Source organism: Zeugodacus cucurbitae, chromosome 3, assembly GCF_028554725.1.
Source record: "Zeugodacus cucurbitae isolate PBARC_wt_2022May chromosome 3, idZeuCucr1.2, whole genome shotgun sequence".
In the NCBI taxonomy this organism is placed as follows: domain Eukaryota; kingdom Metazoa; phylum Arthropoda; class Insecta; order Diptera; family Tephritidae; genus Zeugodacus; species Zeugodacus cucurbitae.
In genome coordinates, this window is record NC_071668.1 from 58,148,707 (window position 1) to 58,171,498 (window position 22,792).

Consider the following 22,792-nt stretch of genomic DNA (forward strand, 5'->3'; position numbering starts at 1 on the left):
AATTAGTTCATGATGTTTAGCTTCTCGCAATCCATGGCATATTCCTTCAGTTTTGATAGAAGTACCGGAAAAGAAAGAGGCTGATATATACAACGTGCTATTTTCACATTTCATTCTTATGATCCGCAATAACGTGGATAGACTCATTGAAAGATCATATTGAACTTCCGGTTTTAAACTCTTTCGTTTGAAGGATTGTTCTTCACCTCTAATTGAGCTTGACGATTTTCGTTTGTTAAAAGCTCACAGTTCGTTGCTTGATCGTGAAGTCTTGAATTGATTCCGCCAGACATGACACCGTGTGACTTTTCTTTTTTCCAAAAATAAAGTGAACCTTAAAGTGCCGTCGTTTTAACGGGTGATTTTTTTGAGGTTAGGATTTTCATGCATTAGTATTTGACAGATCACGTGGGATTTCAGACATGGTGTCAAAGAGAAAGATGCTCAGTATGCTTTGACATTTCATCATGAATAGACTTACTAACGAGCAACGCTTGCAAATCATTGAATTTTATTACCAAAATCAGTGTTCGGTTCGAAATGTGTTTCGCGCTTTTTTATCGACAAATTTTGTTCAGCGATGAGGCTCATTTCTGGTTGAATGGCTACGTAAATAAGCAAAATTGCCGCATTTGGGGTGAAGAGCAACCAGAAGCCGTTCAAGAACTGCCCATGCATCCCGAAAAATGCACTGTTTGGTGTGGTTTGTACGCTGGTGGAATCATTGGACCGTATTTTTTCAAAGATGCTGTTGGACGCAACGTTACGGTGAATGGCGATCGCTATCGTTCGATGCTAACAAACTTTTTGTTGCCAAAAATGGAAGAACTGAACTTGGTTGACATGTGGTTTCAACAAGATGGCGCTACATGCCACACAGCTCGCGATTCTATGGCCATTTTGAGGGAAAACTTCGGAGAACAATTCATCTCAAGAAATGGACCCGTAAGTTGGCCACCAAGATCATGCGATTTAACGCCTTTAGACTATTTTTTGTGGGGCTACGTCAAGTCTAAAGTCTACAGAAATAAGCCAGCAACTATTCCAGCTTTGGAAGACAACATTTCCGAAGAAATTCGGGCTATTCCGGCCGAAATGCTCGAAAAAGTTGCCCAAAATTGGACTTTCCGAATGGACCACCTAAGACGCAGCCGCGGTCAACATTTAAATGAAATTATCTTCAAAAAGTAAATGTCATGAACCAATCTAACGAACGCAAATTTTATGCGTTTTTTTTTTTAAAAAGTTATCAAGCTCTTAAAAAATCACCCTTTATAAGCAAACGAGAAATTTGATTAAGAACCGAAGGCTATGACAAATTTGAACTTTGCATAATATTGAATGGCGATTATTCTAAAGAGGACACCATCATATATATTTTCCCTTCCTTATCTCTAATAATTTGGCGACCACACTCACTGATTATCCTTTGGTAGGTCAGTTCCTTTCTGAACCAAAAGTTTTTCCAGAGTTATCTATCTCTATAACATTTTCGAATAATATAGTTTTTGAATAACATTTTACATGCAACACAATTGCACCCGTGTATAAAACGGTTATGCTCTAATGGCAGTGCAACAGGCTTAATGGCATGCTCAGTGTCTAGCGCACACTCCCAACTTGCTCGAACTTCTTCTATCAAGACATTTGCGAAATTGTGCACACAAATCACTTTAAAATCTTTTTAATGTAAACCTCATTATTTTTGTTGTTGTTGTTACCAACTGACTTCCTACTTTTTTGCAATTAACTTTTTTTTAATTTTTGTGTTTTTTTTTATTTGCTATTTTATTGTTACTGCCATCGCTAGTTTGCCTCTATATTCTGTTACATCTCTTTCATTCATTTATTTTTTGCCACAACTTTTTCAGTATTGGTTTTTTTTTCACAGTTCTTTTACCCGCTTAGTTGTTGTTGTTGTTGCATTTTACGCAGCCAAGCATAAAATCGCATTTGTGCCAACATTTAAACAATTCAGCCCAAAACTGGCACTACTCTATAAGTGCTCTAGAGCAGCGTGATTACTTGCAACGCTTCGTTGCATGTTCCATTCTCACATTGTTCCCCCAATGCAATTATTCTATGTTACTGCATAACTCATTGCGTGTACCGAGTTCATCATACATATATTTAGAGATGTGTGTATGTGTTCTGCAGTCTAACACAATGTGAGTCATGCTCTACTAGAATTACAAGCCACTGATTTTATTTTATGGCAAAATGTAACCCTTTTTTTGCAGTAAAGACGACTCAATTCTTAGGCCGCGCAGTGCACTGAGAAAAATACTTCGTATTTTCTATAATATTTGCACAGTGAAGTCCTCAGATAGGGACTGGACTGGAGGTCAGCATTCCTTTAAAATCTTAGATCAGTCCAAGAAGTCTTTCCCGTTTCACTCATAAAAGCTTGAATTAGGTTCCACAAAATTTTGTATAAAGTTCTATAAGACAAATATAGTATTCTTTGAGTATCAGTAAATCGGTATCTCTGTTCAAAGTCTTTCTAGCTGTATTTCTTCACGTCTCTTAGCTGAATTTCCACCAGAGTGAGGTTAGTAAAAGTTCCGTAGCAAACATTTTCTTTACTTCAAAGGTGTTATTAATAAACAGTTGGTATGAAACGATCCGAAAACTAATGTCGAATAAGAACTCGACTTCCTGAATCATTTCTCGTCATAAAGCTTATTATACCAAGGGGTTTTTATTTTTGTAATGATTATCCAGACCCTAATTGGATGGGAAGTGTAAGTCTAGTTATTATCGAGATCTTCCGACGTGAGGCCCTGGAAACAAGCTATATCGACAAGGCCGGACCATAGGAAAAGGGGTGTTAGATGAGTTAAGTTCTTGGATATGCAAAAAGATGGTTAGTTACCAAGAGGTTGTACCATTCTTCGCACGAAAGATCTCAGTAAGGTTTAACCCACGTCGGATTAGTCAATACGTCTTTTCTTGTCTGATATGACAACATCACATGGCTTCATATGTGACAACCCACACCGAACAAGACGAGACAAAAACGCATGTTCGCTTGGTGTGGGTTAGAGCAAAATACGTTTTTGTGTCTTATTAGTCAAAGAAGTTGTTGAACGATCCGTTGTGGGTTGATCCTAAGCATTGATATATTTATGTAGCTCGAAGTTGTGTTATACCATTTTGAAAAATCACGATTTCAAGTGATTCCCCTTTCTCTATCTACTACAACACATTAATTTCTTTATCACGACAGTCGGATATATGTTACCGAAACGGTCTTGGATTTTTACTTGCCCAAGAATTGCATACTCGGCAGCATGTCTCAAATTTATTTGAAGAATCTAGCGTTACAACAACAATAAGTGGTATCTTACTCATTATATGTAATTTCTCATACAAGCACTTCTTTGGAATCACTTCTGAAATTTTTTACCTTTCTGTTTTACTTTGGAATTTTTCTCCATGCATTTGACATTCCTTCAAAAGCGTATAGATTTCCATTTCCCTGTGATTATTTCACTTTCTTTTACGACAAATGGGGATGAAGAAATGTCACAAATATTATGCAAGCGCCGATGTGTATGGCTTGGACACGGGCTTTGGTTGCTGCACTTTGCCAAGCTTTGCTGGAATTGGTAGTAGACACTATAGTTCAGTTGTTCAATATAGCTATATATACATATATATATTGGTAATTATGTATGCTTGCATATGCTGCTTGGTGCTTGTAAATATTTGCGCTGTAGTAAGTATTGCGATGTATTTGCTTTACTTCTCCACCGTATTCGCTACATTTGTATAAATAAATATTTGCATGTATATATGTACATATAGATATACCCTATAGGTGTGTATGTCGGTATGTATTTCCACATTTCGTTCCAGCAATTCACTCAACAACCATACAATTCACTCAAACCCCATACAATATTTTAGTTCTTTGCACGGCTTTCAAGCGAAAACATTAAATTGCAGGTATTAGTTCATTAATTATATATTTATACTCGTATAGTACAGGGTTTACCTTTGTGCGCGCCACACTCTGTTAGTTAATGTGTATTTTGTAAATATAATAAAGATAATTATAATTTTATTAATTAAGCAAATTAATGAGTGTGGGCTTGTGTTGTTATGCAATCAAGTATTCAAAGTGTTTAAATAATAAAAATAATTACGAAATGTAATTTATGAAATAATAATCAGTGAATATGAAGAAGTGTTATACCAATTTCGAACAAAGTACAGGATGGGTTAAATAAATATTAAAGCAACAAATGCTAAAGTGATAAATTTTTTAATCGCATCTATGTTTTTTACCACACAAAATTTTTGGACAATTATTTCTGACCCATTCTGATTGACTGTTGTTGATAATTATATGAAAAATGCATTAAAAATATTTATAATAATAATAGAAACGGAAATATTTTGTATTTCCACAAATGAAACATCCTAAAACTACTTAAAAACTGTTTTCAGATTTTCAAAATTTTTTTTTCATCAATTTTTTTTAAGAAACATCTAGAAATATCTAGCTTTATAATACTGTCATCGGTACGCGTACCTCTCTAATGGTTTTACAGCTGTATCCACCCAGTTATTTCTGTTTACTATTTCGGTAAATGTACCAATGCTTTACTAGAATATATCTCGGAATAAACTGGAGTTCTGGTATAAGATTGTTATGATCAATTGTCACAGTGAACCTGACATTTTTCCAGTCATAACTTAAAGACCGAAATACTCTTCCTGAGCTTGATTGTCGGATCAGCTTTTTCACTACATAAGTATGCCGAAAACTATAAAATGTATCTCTAATATGTTTATCCATATTAAACCTGAAGGAAATAATGACATTTTGAAATCTGTGCAAGCTATGAAATGTTAATTCTTCGGATAATGAAGGTTATTTATATATATAACTCCAATATTAAACTAAATCCGTTAACTTCATTTTTATCTCAAGTTTTTTCTGTAATTCTTCGTTATTGCTCTAAACAACATAGTATGTTGATATCAGTAGTTGGTTCCGAAAATCAGATAGATCTTCTAAAATCACTAATTCACTAATATTTTTTGGGTTATATCTGGTAATATCTATTGTCTTAACCATTATTCATCGTTTCTTATAGAAAGTTCTCGGCATAATTCGATAAAAGTTTTTGAGATTTTTGAGGTAGTTCAGAGTTATCCATGCAATTTTAGTGGTTCGTTTATTTTACACTACTTTCGTCTACTATACAATAATTTGTATTAATACTCAACCAATACAAACTTTTGAGCTTTAAGATCTATTAATAATTATGTTATTATTAGCCCAGTCAGAGTTATAAAAAACAAGACATAAATAAAGCTGTTAAAACTTCATTACTTCATATTAAGACTTATTGAGAAGAATTACGTATCTAAAGTATACAAACTTACAAGTTAGGTTATGTTAGGTTTGGTAAGGGATAGATCTCCGCAACTGCAAAGGCTTTCACTTAGACAGCTTCGACTGTACTTTGTGACACCCAAATAATCTGGGCGGAACTTACAAGTTGGTCAGATTTGAATACCATTTTGATAAGAGATATTATTCGATCGAATCTGTTGGCCCCCATAAATGGCAATCTAAATAGTTGACATGCTACTTCAAGTACTTAAAGTTCTCCACCAGTGTTAGGATTGCGGCAGAAGCAATGCGGTGCTTAACAAAAATCAAAGACTGGTGCCGCCGAGAACTATTCAATATTTTTAACAAAGACTTCTCACATTACCACTATTTTCAATTAATTTAAATAAATTAATAAATATATAAAACATAAATTTCTTGGTATTATGTATACTGAACCTTAGCTTCGAAAACATTATAAATAAATTTAATTAACTAAATTAATTGCTATTAAGACAATGAGGTATTAAACGAGTACCTTCAGTGTTTGAGTGTCTCAAACTGTTGTTTGTGAATTATTTTATTCGACCAGCAGCTAATAGCATTAGTTACGAAATCTAAACGTTTGCACGCAATCAGAAACGTCGAAACATTTGCTGCAAGCTGGCCATTGTGGTTAGTTCAGACTAATGCCTCTCTTAAATACATATATAAGCATACAGCTTTCTATATATAATATACACGTACATACATATATAATATACTCGTATGTATATTTGTAAATATACAAAGATGCATCCGATAGTGCTCGTATAAAGTAAACGAAATGGCTTACGATAATTCCTTTTATCGTAAAGTGAATATATAAACTACTGGATTGTGTACGAGGGTGCCCCGAATAGTTTTCGCATTTATAGAATTAAAAATAAAACAGCGATATAAGTTTAGAGACAAATTTTGTCTCTAAAAAGACTCCAAGATGTCTCGAAATATGAAGGTTCACAGCATTCAAAATTGTTACCTAACCTCATTTTTTATTTTTAATGAACCGTGTTTTCAATGTCGGTTGTCAAATTTTTTTCATTTTGAATGAACCTGTAGGGAGTTGTGCTTTTTTCCGAGGGGTCACCGGAAATGACGTCGCAATGTAGGAGTTTTACTTTTTTTTTAAATTTCGGAAATTATTCTTAAAATATGTAGAAAAAATAAATAATTTTTAACATGAAAAAAATATTGAAAATAGGCCATTTTTTACGTGACAAAACCCATGTAACCCCTTAATAATAGCCATAAATAGGTACAAAGTGTTATATAATTTTTTTCGTTGGACTTTGCGCTCGAATTTTGCATTATTTTCAATTAAAATTTTTTTTAAGAATTACCAATTTAGATAATTTTGATTACTTTTCGTTCCACCCTCGTATATTCCCATAAGGTTGAAAGCTTCCACAACTAAATCGCAATTTTCTTGTCTCATCTTCTACGCCCTTTTGCACTTATCTAAACACACATACATACAAACATATGTATATTCGTACTTATAGACGCAACCATTACGTCGCTACGCATAAGTACATTTCTTGCTCTCTCCTGATTTGATTGACCTTCCCCAAGGCTGTCAAGTTAATGGACAAGGCAAATATTGCTGCAAATCAAATTAGGTTTCCTTTTAAGCGAAACTTGTACAGCAGCTGTTTGTAAGTATATAAGCCGCTAGTGTGAAAGAAATACAATAAAATTGAAGGATATGGCTTGCGTACAAAGTAAGTGCAGACAACTGTAAAAAGCTGTCAACTCAAAACGTAAAATTCGCAAGCACTCAAAATTCGGTGATTGCCTTTAAAAGTATTTTAGGTGTATATACATACGTTTTTACACTTATGTATAAAAAATATTGCTTGTGAAGCGATAAAATGCCAAGTGCGCCAGTATGCTAGCTCCTTCTTTTTAAGAAATTTATGACCTCATTCGACTTAAATAGCTTGAATAACTTGAGTGATGGTCATCGTCAGCAGTTATGGCATCAGATATGCGGCTATATATATGGAGATATCTACAGATATACATATACATATATAAAGATGTACATAACTATATACATCCATATATACTTGTAAATGTACAATTATTCTGTATTTACTCTTATACATTCCATCACCCATATGTCGCGTCACTCATACGCCATGGTGACCAAATCATCGTAATGTAGTAAATAGAAGCGAATGTGTGCAATTACATTTTACATATTTGTAGATATGTATGTATGTATCATCTTCACAATACTAAATTACAGCTAATGTTTTTTTTTTATTTTTTTCATCTCCATTTTGGTATGATAAGTGACTTCAATGTAAACCGAAATGAATCAGAATATGCCTTTGATTTTTAAACATTCTTTCGGCTTTCTGCTTAATTCTGAATCACATATTTATCACTTTTTAGATTAGTTTTGAAACATCAGTTACATAGAATATAATTGTTGTTGTTTTTTCTAGTAGTACATAGACAACTTTTTAACTGGAACAGTCCTTTAACTTTAATGCTAAGAACCTCTATCAGTCTGGTTGTCCGACATTAATTGCGTAAATCTAAAGGGCATTTCATCTTTAGTTCGCAACGTTTTCAGCTGTTGACAATAAACGATTTTGTTAGAGTTTTTTTAATAAAGCTACAATTTTCAAAAGAACGGATATAATAATTAGTATGTTAGTTCTATAAATAATTAAAAAAAACAAAACAAATTCAATTCGACCCTTTGTCCATTCAACCTTGCAGAATATAAAATTAACATTAAAATGATTTTCTGTTTAATTTGGAATAGAATCTTTTACAGACATATTTAAACAACTCAAGTTCAAATATAACCTATGCAAGTTCTGCTATTAAAAAATCATTATTTTCGATTCGATGCTTTTGAATGGCGCTGATAAAATATTACAACTTTAATCATATAAACACTTATATTTACTTATTTACTGCATATGTATTGAGTATATGTATATGTTTACTGCTTATGCTTAGTCGTGGTCATGGCAAGTTTTTATCATTAGAAGACTGGCTGGCGTCTGCTGAGTTTGTTTTCATTTCATATTTTTATATTTTTGTGGGTCAGATTCATAATTTATAGTGTATTATATATTCATATATTTATACTCTGTATTGTCGTACTGTGACTGTTTTACTCTATTTTTTGCTCGTTTCTATTCTCTACTCATTCTACTATATTGTAAAGAAAAAATAATAAGAAATTCAATTGAATTTTATAGAATAAAGTATAGAAAGTATACATTTAAGTATGTAGTAAAGCCGCTTGCTTCTGCTTCTATTTGTGTTGGGCAAGTTGTATGCTATATTGAAGACAGTTTGTATAGATTTCAGAGATGTCGTTAGTTCTCATGGGATATTAATTACGTATTTTATTAGCACTGGTGTAAGATTTATCCCCTTGATATGTAGCCACTTTATATATATGCAAAAATATCGTGACAGATATACATGTAATATTAATTATCCACCGCCTTGAGAAAGCCTATAAAGGCTAGAGAATAACGCATATTAAACTGGCATAGGAAATGGAAAATGGAAACGGGTTTAAACATTTGAAAAAAAAATTGTCTTATCAAATCGATCCAGTTATAATTGTAAGATAGAGACCCTCTGGAATTTCCGCTCATCAGGCCACGTTAGTTTCAATTCAAAACTGCAACCGTATTTATCTCAAAACTCTATTTTTTAAGTCAGTTGTCGATTTCTTGAAAAGTTAAGAAGCTATTTATAATTAAATTTTGCTCACATCTTTGAAATATCATTATCAAGTTATTGAGCGATGGTATTTTATTTTCCTTTATTACAACTAGTTTTATTTCGAGTCAAAATATATGATACCTATTTAACCAAAATAGTAATAGCCTTTTCGCACAGCCAAATTAATTTAATACATTAAGATTATCATTGAGAAACCAGTTTTTGCCTTTCGCACAGTTGGCTGCTCGATTAATAATTTGATGTTATACATTTTATTTTTTTGCTGTTAATAAGAAGTTGGTAAATATCCTCAGCTTATTGCAATGTTATCAAAAAGCACAGCTAAATTTACAGCGTGGACAACAACCCACAGAGTTGCATTCCATTTTCAGCTCGATTTGTATTGGATTAAAAATTAATGTTCTTGAATAAAATTTTTCTTTTGTATAGTAAATTGATCTAATCAGCGCTTTCATCGAGCAAAGGCCAGTTAATTGATCAATTAACTTCTGTGCGAAAAGTGTATAACCTCACTTTTGGCTAATTAAGAAAACATTTTAATGAAAATATAATTTCTTAGTGCATATTTAACTTTTAATTCGAGTTTTGCCAACATTTTGCACTGTCACATGCCAGACTACACCGGAATTTAATTTAACCTAAAAATGAGGTTAGCCATTTGGAACTGTCAATGTAAAAAATCCAAAAAAATATAAAAAATTGCTCAACCTAATTTCAATGTCTACACAACAATACAAAATTACGCAATTTATTTTTACTTGCCAGTAACCGAGTCCTGGCGCCCACACGAGACACTTGCTGACAGACACACCCAAAGTAACTGAATCCTTTTTAGAGTGTGTTGTTTTTGTGTTTATTTTTGCAGGAATTTCAAGCATTTTGTAATCAGCAAACGTTTTACGCGTGGGAGTTGGTTAGGTTGGTATGTTTGAACACGCAATTAACACATATGTACATACATATTTATACCGTTAGCAATTACAAAAACCGCAAAAGCGCAAAGTAGTAGCAAATATGTGTTTATACAGTAAATATATATATAAATATTTTTTTTGGATGGATGTGTTGCAGTAATCTACCGTGTGGCATGCCACAATAAAAAGGACAGTTGGTTAGTCAATTATGCGCGGCAACGCCCAAAAAAAAAAAGTTAAATGTGGTGTTACTCTTCTTTTACACTTTTTCACATTTATTTTTATTTTTACAAAAAAAAAAGAGTTCCTCCGCATAACCGAAAGCCACACGCACACACCCACGCGTCGCCCTACTTTTGTAACTGTCAATTTCGCTCAGCGCTTTGCTTGATGCTACTAAAAATGTAGGTTTGTAGTTGTTGTTGTTATTGTGTGTGTGTGTCTTTTGCAATGATTACTTTCCCCGCTCCACAGCTCTCTTGAGTTAAACGCGTCATCATCGGCGACAGGAAAGCAGCAGCCATTGCCACAGCGCCGGAACATTGGAGCCGCCGCAAAGGAAGCTTTTGTAGCACTTTTATGCTTTTGCCTGTGCTTTGAAATTATTTATTATTAGTTTTTGTTGTTTTTATTGTTTTTTATTTACTTTTTGCATGCCACAGCTTCTGCTACCATTGCTGTTGTTTATCTCTAACATTTGCTTGGTTGGCATGTTGCGGCACAAATCTGTCGCTCTGCTGCTCGGCTACTGCCTGTCTGTGCGTATGTGTCGTCTACCACAACACCAAAAAAACACCACAAATTGTTGTGACAACATAAAAATCCCTGCAGCAAAAACAAAAAATTGCAAAAAAATGCTGCGGTGTTGGGGAAAATTAATTCTCTCTGTAACAAGCGAAAAGGCTGCAACAAAGTAGCAAAAACAAAAAAAGAAATAAAATAAAATAACTACCAAAGCAGCACTCGTTGTACCGGTACTTACGCAACTCACTGTGAATTGGGTCAGTCAAGGCGAAATGTGTGTTGAAAGTAACTGTCTGTCAGTTGAATGTGTGTGGAACACACACATACCTTTGCTGCAGACACAGTCACCTACATACATATTTAGCACAGCTTTGTAGAGCATGCAATCATATATGTATAAACACACACATATTCTTATTATTATTATTATATAAATTGTATGTGCGATGAGCCAGTAAAAATGTGCGCAGCAACACAGCCACCACAAACCAAGCGATTTTCATAACAATCGCAACATTGTATGTTGCTGCTGCAACACAAAGGAATTTCTTAAAAAATAAAATAAAAATTTTTCGCTGCATCTTCCTTGAACTCTCTTTCTTAATCTTATAAACCTGTATATAAGATATGTAAATGTTGTAATATGTTTACGATAGGAAATATGAAAAATGTTGCTATATAAAATGTCATAAATTAAAATAATAAAATTTGTTTTTTTTTTATTATTGAGTAAAGTTTGAGTGCAGCCAAATATTCGAAATTATTGCTTATCAAAGAAATTAAGTGCGCTTGAAATGGTTTCAAATCTTAAAAAAATTAATAATAAAAAATGTTGCCGCAACATTTGTTGCTAGGCATTGTTGAGTTGTTGAAATGACTGACGCGTAGGAAAGAAGTTGTGAGCTAATATCACACAATTCTGAAACCAAATTGCCTGGTAGCTACGATAAAGAGTCATTCGAGAGTATGAAGATCATTACATTGGACAAATGGTAGCGGGAGATGTTGTTAAGCAAGTCCATACATTTATTTCATGAATCCAAGATTCATTTGGATAACATTGTTAATAGTTGGTTTATCAGCTTAAGGGGCTATGCCAGTGTGACATTTTCAAAAAATCGTTTTTTTTTTTTTTATTTTTGGCTTATTCGATAGTTTATACTTTAAAAAATATCCCCGTATCTTGAATAGTTTTTGAATGGTAGCGTTTTAAAGAGCGCTGGTATAAGCAGATATAGTCGAAACTTAAAACGCGTTTTACTCGAAACGACATTTCTCAAAATTGCTGACATCATAACTCAACGATACATTGACTTATCGACTTCTAATTTAAACTTAGTATTCTTGAATATGTTTACTCTACAATGACCTACGATATTTTTGATTTGTTGAAAATTGTCAATATGGCATTTCAAAAAAGACCATTTTTACCTGAAAAAAACGAAATATTTTTCAGAACTACGCCATTTTGATATTTTTTAAAAATTGTAGGTCATTGTATAGGAAATATATTTAACGTTAATATCATTTTTGATTTTTTTTTTTGTTTCAGCTAACTCATTCGGCCGGACACATGTCAGCTGTTGGGGAACTTTTTTTTTGACACCACCGAAGATAGCATATAACTTCGTTATTTTTCAATAATTTTGTAAAAATAAAATTTGAAATGTTGCTGAAAATATACCTAATTATGTGTAAAAAACTTCGAAACAATCGATCGAGTACTTTCTTTAAAAAAAAATCACGAAAATTACCTAATTTTTCAGAGGTTACACTGGTATAGCACCTTAAACTGATATACCAACCATTAACAAAGTTATCTAAACGAACCTTGGATTCATGAAATAATGTATGGACTTGTCTTGAGGTTACTCTGGTATAACCCCTTAAGGTGTTAGGTGGGTTTCAGATGTTGAAAGCTGGAATATTTTTGGATTTTTTGTGAAATTTGTATTTAAAACGTCTGAAAACTCAGACGTTGGCAGGCACCTCATCTCCCATGATGTGTCCAAAAAAAAATAAGTCTTGCCCTGGATATCATAACTCATGGTTGATTCATCTAAACAATAAACCAAAAATATTTCGAAAGCACCTGGATAAATCTTGTTAAAGAACAAATGAAAAAAAAAATATTATCTATAATTTTATAATTTGAATTTTTGTCAGACTTTAAACAAAAAACTCACTATTATTCTCAAATTTTTGCCATATATTGGCTCGAATAATTTTTCTGTAAAAAGAAAAATTAAAACGTTTGATTTGCGATGAAGATGTGTGTAAAAATTTTAACTAAATCGCTTTATAACTTTTCGAGAAATCGTATCCACCGACATGAAAACAACATGAGTTTTGAGATAAACGCGTTTAAAGTTTTAAATTCAAACTAACGAGGTCTGATGGGCGGAACTACCAAAAGGTCTCTTATAATCTTACTCGGACCGATTTGAAATTTTTGGAGAATATTTGAAGAATATTCTATATTTAATAAGTCAAACATTTTTTTAAAGCAAAATAAGAAGAAATAGCGTCTAATTGGACGTAGGTGTGGTTATTTGTTAATTTTTAAGCTCGAATTGGTCGAATCGGTCAAAAGTAATTTGTGAAATATGAAATTTCATTTAAAATAAAAATTTTCATAAAATCTCCACATACCATGTTTAAAAATTATACCAATGAGGTACGATAATCATATCTTTCCCCATATAAAGTCATTTCCTTGCTTCTCTGTTACCTTAGTTCTAAATGAAGACCAAATTTTAGTTTGTATTCTAATAAATTTCGCTCTGAATTGTAGAAAACAGCGACACCTACGTAATTGTATATAAAAGTTATTTTATTCATTTTGCTTTTATGCCTTTATTTTACAAACTTTATTTTTTTTTATAAAAAGCATTCCAGCTTGTTTTTCACTTGCATAACTTTCAATACTAAAATATTTTTACAACTGTATATTGCCGTAAGGAATTGACACTCTCATGCTTTGACTTTACCATTCCACTCACTCACCCTCTCTGTCGCTTTGATAAATTGTACTTTGTAGTCTTCTTCTTTGTGTTTCTATACAAAAATATGTAGGAATTTATATGAGTGTAGTATATTACTTCTTGTTGTTGTGGCGTCAAAATTTCAGCATGCTGCTGCTGCTCTCTTCCATCTGTTAGAAGTAGCTTTGCTTTGCCTCAAAGGTCTGTGACGGTCAAAATGAAAATTTTTTCACGTTTATAACAATGGACCAGAAAGAAAGGTTTCGGTAGATATATAACATATAAAGGGTGATTTTTTAAGAGCTTGATAACTTTTTAAAAAAAAAAACGCATAAAATTTGCAAAATCTCATCGGTTCTTTATTTGAAACGTTAGATTGGTTCATGACATTTACTTTTTGAAGATAATTTCATTTAAATGTTGACCGCGGCTGCGTCTTAGGTGGTCCATTCGGAAAGTCCAATTTTGGGCAACTTTTTCGAGCATTTCGGCCGGAATAGCCCGAATTTCTTCGGAAATGTTGTCTTCCAAAGCTGGAATAGTTGCTGGCTTATTTCTGTAGACTTTAGACTTGACGTAGCCCCACAAAAAATAGTCTAAAGGCGTTAAATCGCATGATCTTGGTGGCCAACTTACGGGTCCATTTCTTGAGATGAATTGTTCTCCGAAGTTTTCCCTCAAAATGGCCATAGAATCGCGAGCTGTGTGGCATGTAGCGCCATCTTGTTGAAACCACATGTCAACCAAGTTCAGTTCTTCCATTTTTGGCAACAAAAAGTTTGTTAGCATCGAACGATAGCGATCGCCATTCACCGTAACGTTGCGTCCAACAGCATCTTTGAAAAAATACGGTCCAATGATTCCACCAGCGTACAAACCACACCAAACAGTGCATTTTTCGGGATGCATGGGCAGTTCGCATTCGTGTGGTTGGTTTAATGTCCAATAAAGTAAACTGAGTGCGAAACTTGGTCACAATCGCATTAATTGTTTGCTCACTTGGTCGATTATGTAGACCATAAATCGGACGTAAAGCGCGAAACACATTTCGAACCGAACACTGATTTTGGTAATAAAATTCAATGATTTGCAAGCGTTGCTCGTTAGTAAGTCTATTCATGATGAAATGTCAAAGCATACTGAGCATCTTTCTCTTTGACACCATGTCTGAAATCCCACGTGATCTGTCAAATACTAATGCATGAAAATCCTAACCTCAAAAAAATCACCCGTTAGAAAAGTCTCGAGAGATTCATAGGTTTTGCTTATTTTAGATTCTTTAAGAGGAATTCTATTTGTCTTATCCTTGCTTACAAAAATAATTCCGCATTGAGCAACTCAATTCGAAGACGGCGATAATCTCTTGAAAACTTCCTTTACGATAATGAATCGGATTCGATTGTTGTAAATCCTTAAGCTCTATAAATAATCTACCAAGGTTTGCTTTTGAACTAGTGTTCAGCATCTACCATTTGAAGGCCCATGGAAATTTCCATTATTCTATACGTTATTCAAATTTGTATATCATTGAACTGAGACTAATCGCAATTAATTTCGTTCTCTCATTACAGAAATCCTGTCGCTTTCCGAAACTCGAAGAATGCGCACACTTTCACTATGAACGCGTGCAATTGGGCGCATTTTCGGTGCGTCTGATGGACGATAAATCCGAATTGCTCAACAGCAGCATAGCGTCACAATCGATTGGCGGCGATATTGCTGGCAGTCAACTGGGACAGGCGCTCAGCAACAGCGGCAACGGTCCATCATCCTACCGTTCGTTCTCGCCAGCGAATTGTTGGTTCATCGTGAAAGTTTTCCCGCACAGCTGTGATCCGTTTCTAGTGAAACGTTCCTTTGACAACATGCAGATGTTGGACGAGATGTTGCATCGCTGCGTGTATGATCGCAAAATTAGTGGTTTGAAAAATTTAGAAGAATTGGATTTCAAGAGTGAAGAAGATGTAGAGTATGCGGTCGCAAAATATTTGGAGCGTTTCTCAAAAATCGCTTCCGATTCGTTAACCTGCGGCACTATACTCACTTGGCTGCAGTTGGACAATAAGGGACGTCGCTTACCGCTAGCCGATGGCGATACAATGCGCACGATTAATACACCCGCAGTGGGTGCCGCGTACGGTGTGCGTCGCTATCAGGCGCAAGCATCCGATGAGATCTCCATTGAGGTGGGTGATATGATCTCAGTCATTGATATGCCCAGTCCGGCTGAGTCCATTTGGTGGCGTGGCAAGAAATCGCATTTACAAAAATCACAATACGAAGTTGGTTTCTTTCCGCAAGCGTGCGTGGCCACAATCGGCGATAAGGTGCCGCGTCATTTCCCAATGCCAGCGCCATTAGTTGGGCAGTTGGATGTCTCACCAACGAAGCCGGTATTGCGTAAGCATGGCAAACTCATCGCATTCTTTCGTTCGTTCATCCTATCGCGGCCATCGCGACGTCGCCTTAAACAGAGCGGCATTTACCGTGAACGTGTGTTCTCATGTGATTTGTCAGAGCATTTACTCAATAGCGGGCAGGAGATACCGATGGTATTGAAGTGTTGCGCGGAATTTATCGAAGAGTATGGCATAGTCGATGGTATCTATCGGCTTTCGGGCATTACGTCGAACATACAGAAGTTGCGGCGCGCCTTCGACGAGGAACGTATACCAGATTTGGGTAATCCGGAGATGAAACAAGACATACACGCGGTTAGTTCGTTGCTGAAAATGTACTTCCGCGAATTGCCGAATCCTTTGTGCACGTACCAGTTGTATGACAACTTCGTGGAGGCCATACAAGAGAAGAGCGAGTCCAACGAACGATTGAGGCTGATGAAAGAAACTGTACTGAAGTTGCCACCACCACATTATCGGTAAGTAGAGAGTTCTTGATGTTGTTACTATCTCTCTTTGAATATTCAATTAATTTTTACTCCTTCCTTTCTTTAGCACATTGAAATACTTGGCAGAGCATCTAAATCGCATCTCACAGCACTCTGCACGCACCAGCATGAATGACAAGAATCTCGCTATCGTCTGGGCTCCAAATCTACTGCGCTCACCGGCACTCGAGTCGGGTGGTGTGGCCGCTCTACGCGGTGTTGGCGTACAAGCTGTCGTCACTGAGTACCTGATACGTAATTGTCACAATATTTTCGACGCATTCGATGATATGAATGTGCGTCTCAGCTACATTGCTACAGCGGGAGCTGCACAAACCAATGAGACTCGTCTCGATTCGTTAACCGATTGTGAGAGCTTGCTGGTAGAACAGCGTGAACACGATCAATCGCTCACCTATATGGAGCGTCCGAAGAGTCTTAGCACCGGCGGTCCTAAGTTGATTAGCTTGGAGGAAGCACAGGAGCGTCACTCACGTATCGATGGACTCGATATGAAGACTACGATGCCCATAAATATGGTCTCTAGCAATGCGGCCAATATAGGTTCATACATTGAGGTGGGCGGTGGACCATCTAGTTTACCCGATAAATATCACACAGTGTTGTCGGTGCCACGCAGCTGGCAGAAGCGGAAAACACATTCATGGAAATCGCTTTTCACACGTAATCAACGACCAATCAGCAATGGCGCACATGATTTGAAGACTGGCACCGCGGCAGCTGCAGTTGCTACTAGTGATGTGGCACCAGCGCGTCAGAAGGATGGCAGCAACACGCAAGTCACCTTTGCGGAAGCCGACTTGATAATCACAAACTCCGGTAAAGTGGGTAAAGCTTTGCACAAGCAAGAGAAACCGAAATCGATTGAACTATTCGATACGAGCATTCGACGAGACGAGGTAGCCGGTAAACCGATGGAAGTGTGTGTACGTTCGAACTCCATCGACAGTCTGCGTACTGCTGGACACTCACGTTCGGTTTCGCATGATTCCTACTTTGATTTGTTGCAGTCACCACAACGTGGACATGTTACGACTTGTCCGTCGCGCGAGCTCTCCGAGCTGGGTTTGAATTTCGATCGTGAAGAACCTGAGATGCGCATCTTCTCCGAGAGTGAGTCGCTGGTGAGCTCACCACGCGTCGGCAAAGAGAATATACCACCATCGTCGGGCGCAGCTTCACGTCGCATACTGCGCGCGCGTCCCGAGGAGTTTTCCAGTCAGACAAATAGCGTTAATCCGAGTCCCAAAAAGCAGCCACGTCTCAATTTGCACCTTTCGCCAAGCGCAGCCTCCGCGCTTGCGAATAATTGGCCACAACAAGGTGGCGGCGGCGGTGCTGCAGGTGTGCCAACCGGCGCAGTGCTAGACGCGGCCGGCCATGAGTGTCATGAACAGCACGTACATCTCTCTAGCGACGAAAGCTGTTGCAAACGTTACAAGCTCGAGGATCAGCTGTCCGATATACAATTCATCGACTGCAGCACACCTGAGCATACCATAGCCAATGCTCAGACACTTTATGCAAGCGTGCAGGTACATGCGCCACCCAAATCAGCGCTCTCCAAGAACTCGCTGTACAGCTCCACGGAGAGCACAAATAAAACGCAAGATGCCGTTAGCGCTAAGGCGGCACAATTTGAAAAGAAGTATGGCATTGCTGCAAAAGGCGGTGAAAAGAAATCAAGCGCAGGCGCAGCAGCAGCTGCCGCAGCCGGTGGCAGCATTATAAGCACGCGCTACAGTTACCCCACCGTGCAGTTAGGTGCTAAGCGTAAGGATCAAGATTCATTCAAAGAACGCTTCAGTTATCCCGGCTCGGGTGTGAGCAATGAACGTCGCTTCTCGGCTAAAGATGGCGCGGCGCGCATGCAATTCGAGGATGAGCTGTGCGCCAAGCGTGAGCTGGAGAGCATTACCCAAGTACCTTATGGCAGGTGAGTGGTTTTTGTCCATGCTTACTATATATTCTTTTGACTAATTTTCCTTAACTTCAACTCCCCAGAAACACAAACTACAACAATCATACACACGCGCCCAAGAATCTACCCGATTTGATGCGTCCGAAGAATCGCAACAGCTACTGCAATGCCAATGAGGCGCTGAATACAATGCTATTACGCAACAGCTCCAATGAAATAACCAAAAATGCCAAATCCGATATGGAACGTTCGAAAATTTCCGTTACACCTTCCTCACCAATGCAGAGTCCACGCTACTCGTTGTTGGTGGGCGAGACCAGTTCCGAAAATAGTTCGGCTGTCAATACGCCACAATATGATTTGGAACCGCTAATGGCTACCTCCGCAATGTCGGGTTTGTCGCAACTTTCGGGCGCTTCCTCACACCAACAACAGCAACCATTGCTGTTGGGCGTCGACGCCGGCAGTTGTTTGGGCACTTCACATGAGAGTCTCGGCAGCAATGTAAGATATTTTTTATTGTTTCTATATATAGGCTTAGTTTTATTTACTTTCTTCACCCCTCCACAGTTCACATCACACTCGAACATCACGAATGCCTCGCATCCCGAACGCCGTGACATGCACGCGCTCAAACGCGAGCTCTCACTCGACCTACAACCGCTGACCGCCAAGATGACCGTCGACGGTGTAGATGGTGTTGGCAATGGTGGCGCTGGACATGCGTCCACACTGCCTTACAACAGACAGCGAGAATTAGCACAACTCATTCCTTCGCCGAATAATTCGAACTTCACAGACAATACTAGTCAATCGGTGACGCCCAGCGAATTCGGCTATCAGAATTTGCAACGTCAATCGAGCATGCATTCTTTGATTGAGACCGAAGCGGAGTCACCGGCATATGAAGAATACGAGAATACGCCGAGCAACATGGCCTCGCCGTTGTTGGGCGCACAAAAGCCACCACCGGTAGGCGGCCCCACAAGTCCGATACGCGCGACAATTAGCATTACGTATAACATGCGTAGTCCACGTGAGGAATTGCCGAGCAAAGGTTATGCTGTGTTGCGCGACAAGACGAAAGCTGTCGCCAAGGGACCGCTGCTGGAGACAAGCTTCGATGAGAATACCGTATATGAGCAGGTGAGATTCTTTAGAAATTCGGTAACCGAGGTGAATCAGCTGTTAAACGATGAGCGTAAAAGCGCTGTGACGCTTGAGTGTCTGAAGGAGACCAATGAGAATGATATGCAGGACTTCAGTGCATACGAAAATGTGCCGCTCTTAAATGAGCAGCAAACAAGCAAGCATGTTGCATTAAAGAACTGTGTAACAGATGCGCCGATGTGCGGCGATAAAAATCTGTTAGACAGTTTGGAAGGCAGCACCGAACATGAAGATGAGGGACTGCTCTACGAGAATGTGGAATTGCGCAAACCGAAAAGTGTTTATGAAAATCTGTTGGGTGAACAATTGAAAGGCACTTCAGTAAGAGAAACTGATGCATCCGACAAATTAGAGTTGGACAGCTTGGATAGCATTAAAACCGATACAGATATTGTGAAAGGCGAATGTGTGGAGCTAGCTAATGTCAATGCGCAAGCGCTTGAACTCGAACCGCCGCTTAGCGCTGGTATTGTCGAGAATTCAGCGCGTAAGTCGCCTTCGAACTTCAGCGTCAAAGAGCTGGCCACGAAGTTCGAGAGTTCGCCCGTCGAACAACTGCCTGCATTCGACTTCAGCTTCCGCAGTTCCATTAAGAAGCACACAGGTGTTGTGAATGCCGAACTGAAAGTATCGCAAACCAGTCTTAACTCGAATGCCGAGCAGACGGCAACAAAGGAGACCGCCAATCCCAAACAGAAGCTTACAAAATCACAACAAATAACGCGTTCACTGGACGAGAATGCATTTGTGCGCGAATTTGGCGCCAAGCATTTGCAAGAGCTGAACACGCGCAGCTCACAACAGCTGCCCGAACTGGCTGAGGTAACGAATCGACGCAAAAGTTTCGACTTTACGCGCCCGAAAACATTAAATCCGCCAAAGCGTTTGCCCGGCATACCAATCACTGAAGAGATTTGTTTGTCGAAGAACGAGAAGGCCGCGTCGCCAGCAGCGCTGAAGCTGGAGAAGAGTCACAATCATGCGGCACTGGAAAACGATTATGAGACAGCTGAGCTGAAGATCACGCCCACCACAGAGAATCGCATCTCACTCATACAAAATAATGTCAACTCAACAGCGCAGCAAGCAGCGGCCGCTGGTAATGCAACTGCCGCCGCTATTAACGCTAGCGCTAGCGATTTGAGCAATTCAAATTTGAATTTATCGACCAGCAGCCTGAAAGTGCTGTCCGGCGTAAAGCTCGACCGCGAACGCATCGATCGTATCAAAGAGGAACGTCGTCAGCAATTGACACAAAAGTATCGCGGCGATACGACGAACTTCAAGTCGCGTTCGAAAACAGATCTGCACACGCCCTCGCATAAGGACGATGACAAATTCAATGCGACCGAATCGTTGCGCGTGAAATCGAAGTCACGCGGCGACATGCGCGCACTGCAGCAAGAGAATGAAAATGTTAAGGAGCTGCTGGGACGCGCACGCTTGCTGGCTGGCTCAGAGAGCACTTTGCATGCGCCACGCGTGCGCAGCATATCCGATGAGAAAAATCAAAATTGTGATGCGAATACAACAACAACAACAACAACGCCGTCAAATGCAGCTAGCAACAACTGCAATTCGAATGCGAATGCTGCTAACAACAGCAGCGTGTCCGCCACAACAAAAGAGGTCACAATCAATACAACATCTTCTGCAGGTAATGTAAACTACGCGAAGAAGCCACCCGTCGCACAAGAAGAGTTCTCGGCACGCGCTACTGTACAGAAATTCGAGCGAAAAAGTTTTGAGTTCGCCAATGGCATAGCGGCGCCAATAGCTTCATCGACTGCAGCGCGGGAACGCAATTGCCGGAGTGAGGGTACTAGTGGCAGTGTTGGTAATGGCGCGAGCGGTATCGGCAGTGTGGCAGCCTTGTCGACCAGTCGACAGAGCTTGACATCAACGTAAGTGCATTTGTATTTATTATATAAAAATTAACGACTGATTGCACTTCATTTTTGAGGAGAGGAAGATTTAGTAGCTTTATTATATAGAAAACTTAATTTTATCTAAATTTCAAATAAAGAAAAATTTACCAAGAAAAAGTAAATATTTGAAGTGAGCTACTTAAAAATTTGTTTCAAAAATATAAAATTTTCTATTTTTTTATTTTTTATTATTTCAAAATGTTCTCGAGAATATTTTTTAATCTTGCTTTTTAAGAACACTTTTTATTAATTCAAGTACACTGCTGTGGAAAAAAATCGAAGAAAAACGCGATTTTTTTAATATTTTCAAGAATACTGTTTTGAAAAAAAAAAAAATGTTTTCAAAATTTTGTTCAAGAAATAATTTTTCAAAAATCTTTGGGAATACTGATTTCCAATAGCACTTTTTTTAATTTTTCAAGAATACTGTTTTGGAAAAAAATCGAAAAATGTAAAAAAATCGAAGAAAAGACGATTTTTTTTTTAATATTTTCAATAATCTATCAAAGCCATTTTTTTTTTGTTTTTCAAAATTATGTTCAATAATTTTTAAATTATTTTCAAGGAATAATTCTTCAAAAATCTTTAAGGAATCCTTTTTTCAAGAGCACTTTCTTAATTTTTCCTGTTTTGGAAAAAAATCTCAACAATCGAAAAAAAAGAACTTTTTTAATATTTCCAAAAATACTGATTTGAAAAATTATGTTCAAGCATACTTATTTTCAAAATATTTTTAAAATTTCTTTTTTCAAATATCTTGAAGGAATACTGTTTTCCAAGAGCATTTTAATTTTTCAAGAATACTGTTTTGGAAAAAAATCTTAACAATCTAAAAAAAAACACTTTTTTAATATTTCCAATAATACTGTTATGAAAAAACAATTAAGAGCTTCTTTTTTTTGATTATGTTCAAGCATACTTATTTTAAAAATATTTTCTAAATTTCCTTTTTCAAATATCTTTAAGGAACACTGTTTTCCAAAAGCACTTTAATTTTTCAAGAATACTATTTTAGAAAAAATCGAAATCGAATTTTTAGATATTATCAAGATACTGTTTTGAAAAATGAAATCAAAATCTTTTTTTTTCAAAATTATGTTCAAGCATA

General features: G+C 37.2%; 1 protein-coding gene across 5 annotated transcripts in view; it reads left to right on the plus strand.

The window, feature by feature from the left end:
* Positions 1–22,792, plus strand: part of LOC105219268 (GTPase-activating protein CdGAPr) — a 179,135-nt gene that overhangs the window by 153,261 nt on the left and 3,082 nt on the right. For 4 of the 5 annotated variants that reach the window (XM_054228247.1, XM_054228245.1, XM_054228246.1 and 1 more), the window contains 4 exons: positions 15,329–16,635; positions 16,712–18,601; positions 18,670–19,090; positions 19,157–21,660. In XM_054228247.1, the coding sequence (XP_054084222.1) occupies positions 15,329–16,635; positions 16,712–18,601; positions 18,670–19,090; positions 19,157–21,660 (6,122 nt within the window). Of the gene's footprint in view, positions 1–3,930; positions 3,952–15,328; positions 16,636–16,711; positions 18,602–18,669; positions 19,091–19,156; positions 21,661–22,792 lie in introns of those variants that run through there. The other variant, XM_054228248.1, reaches the window with a different exon arrangement.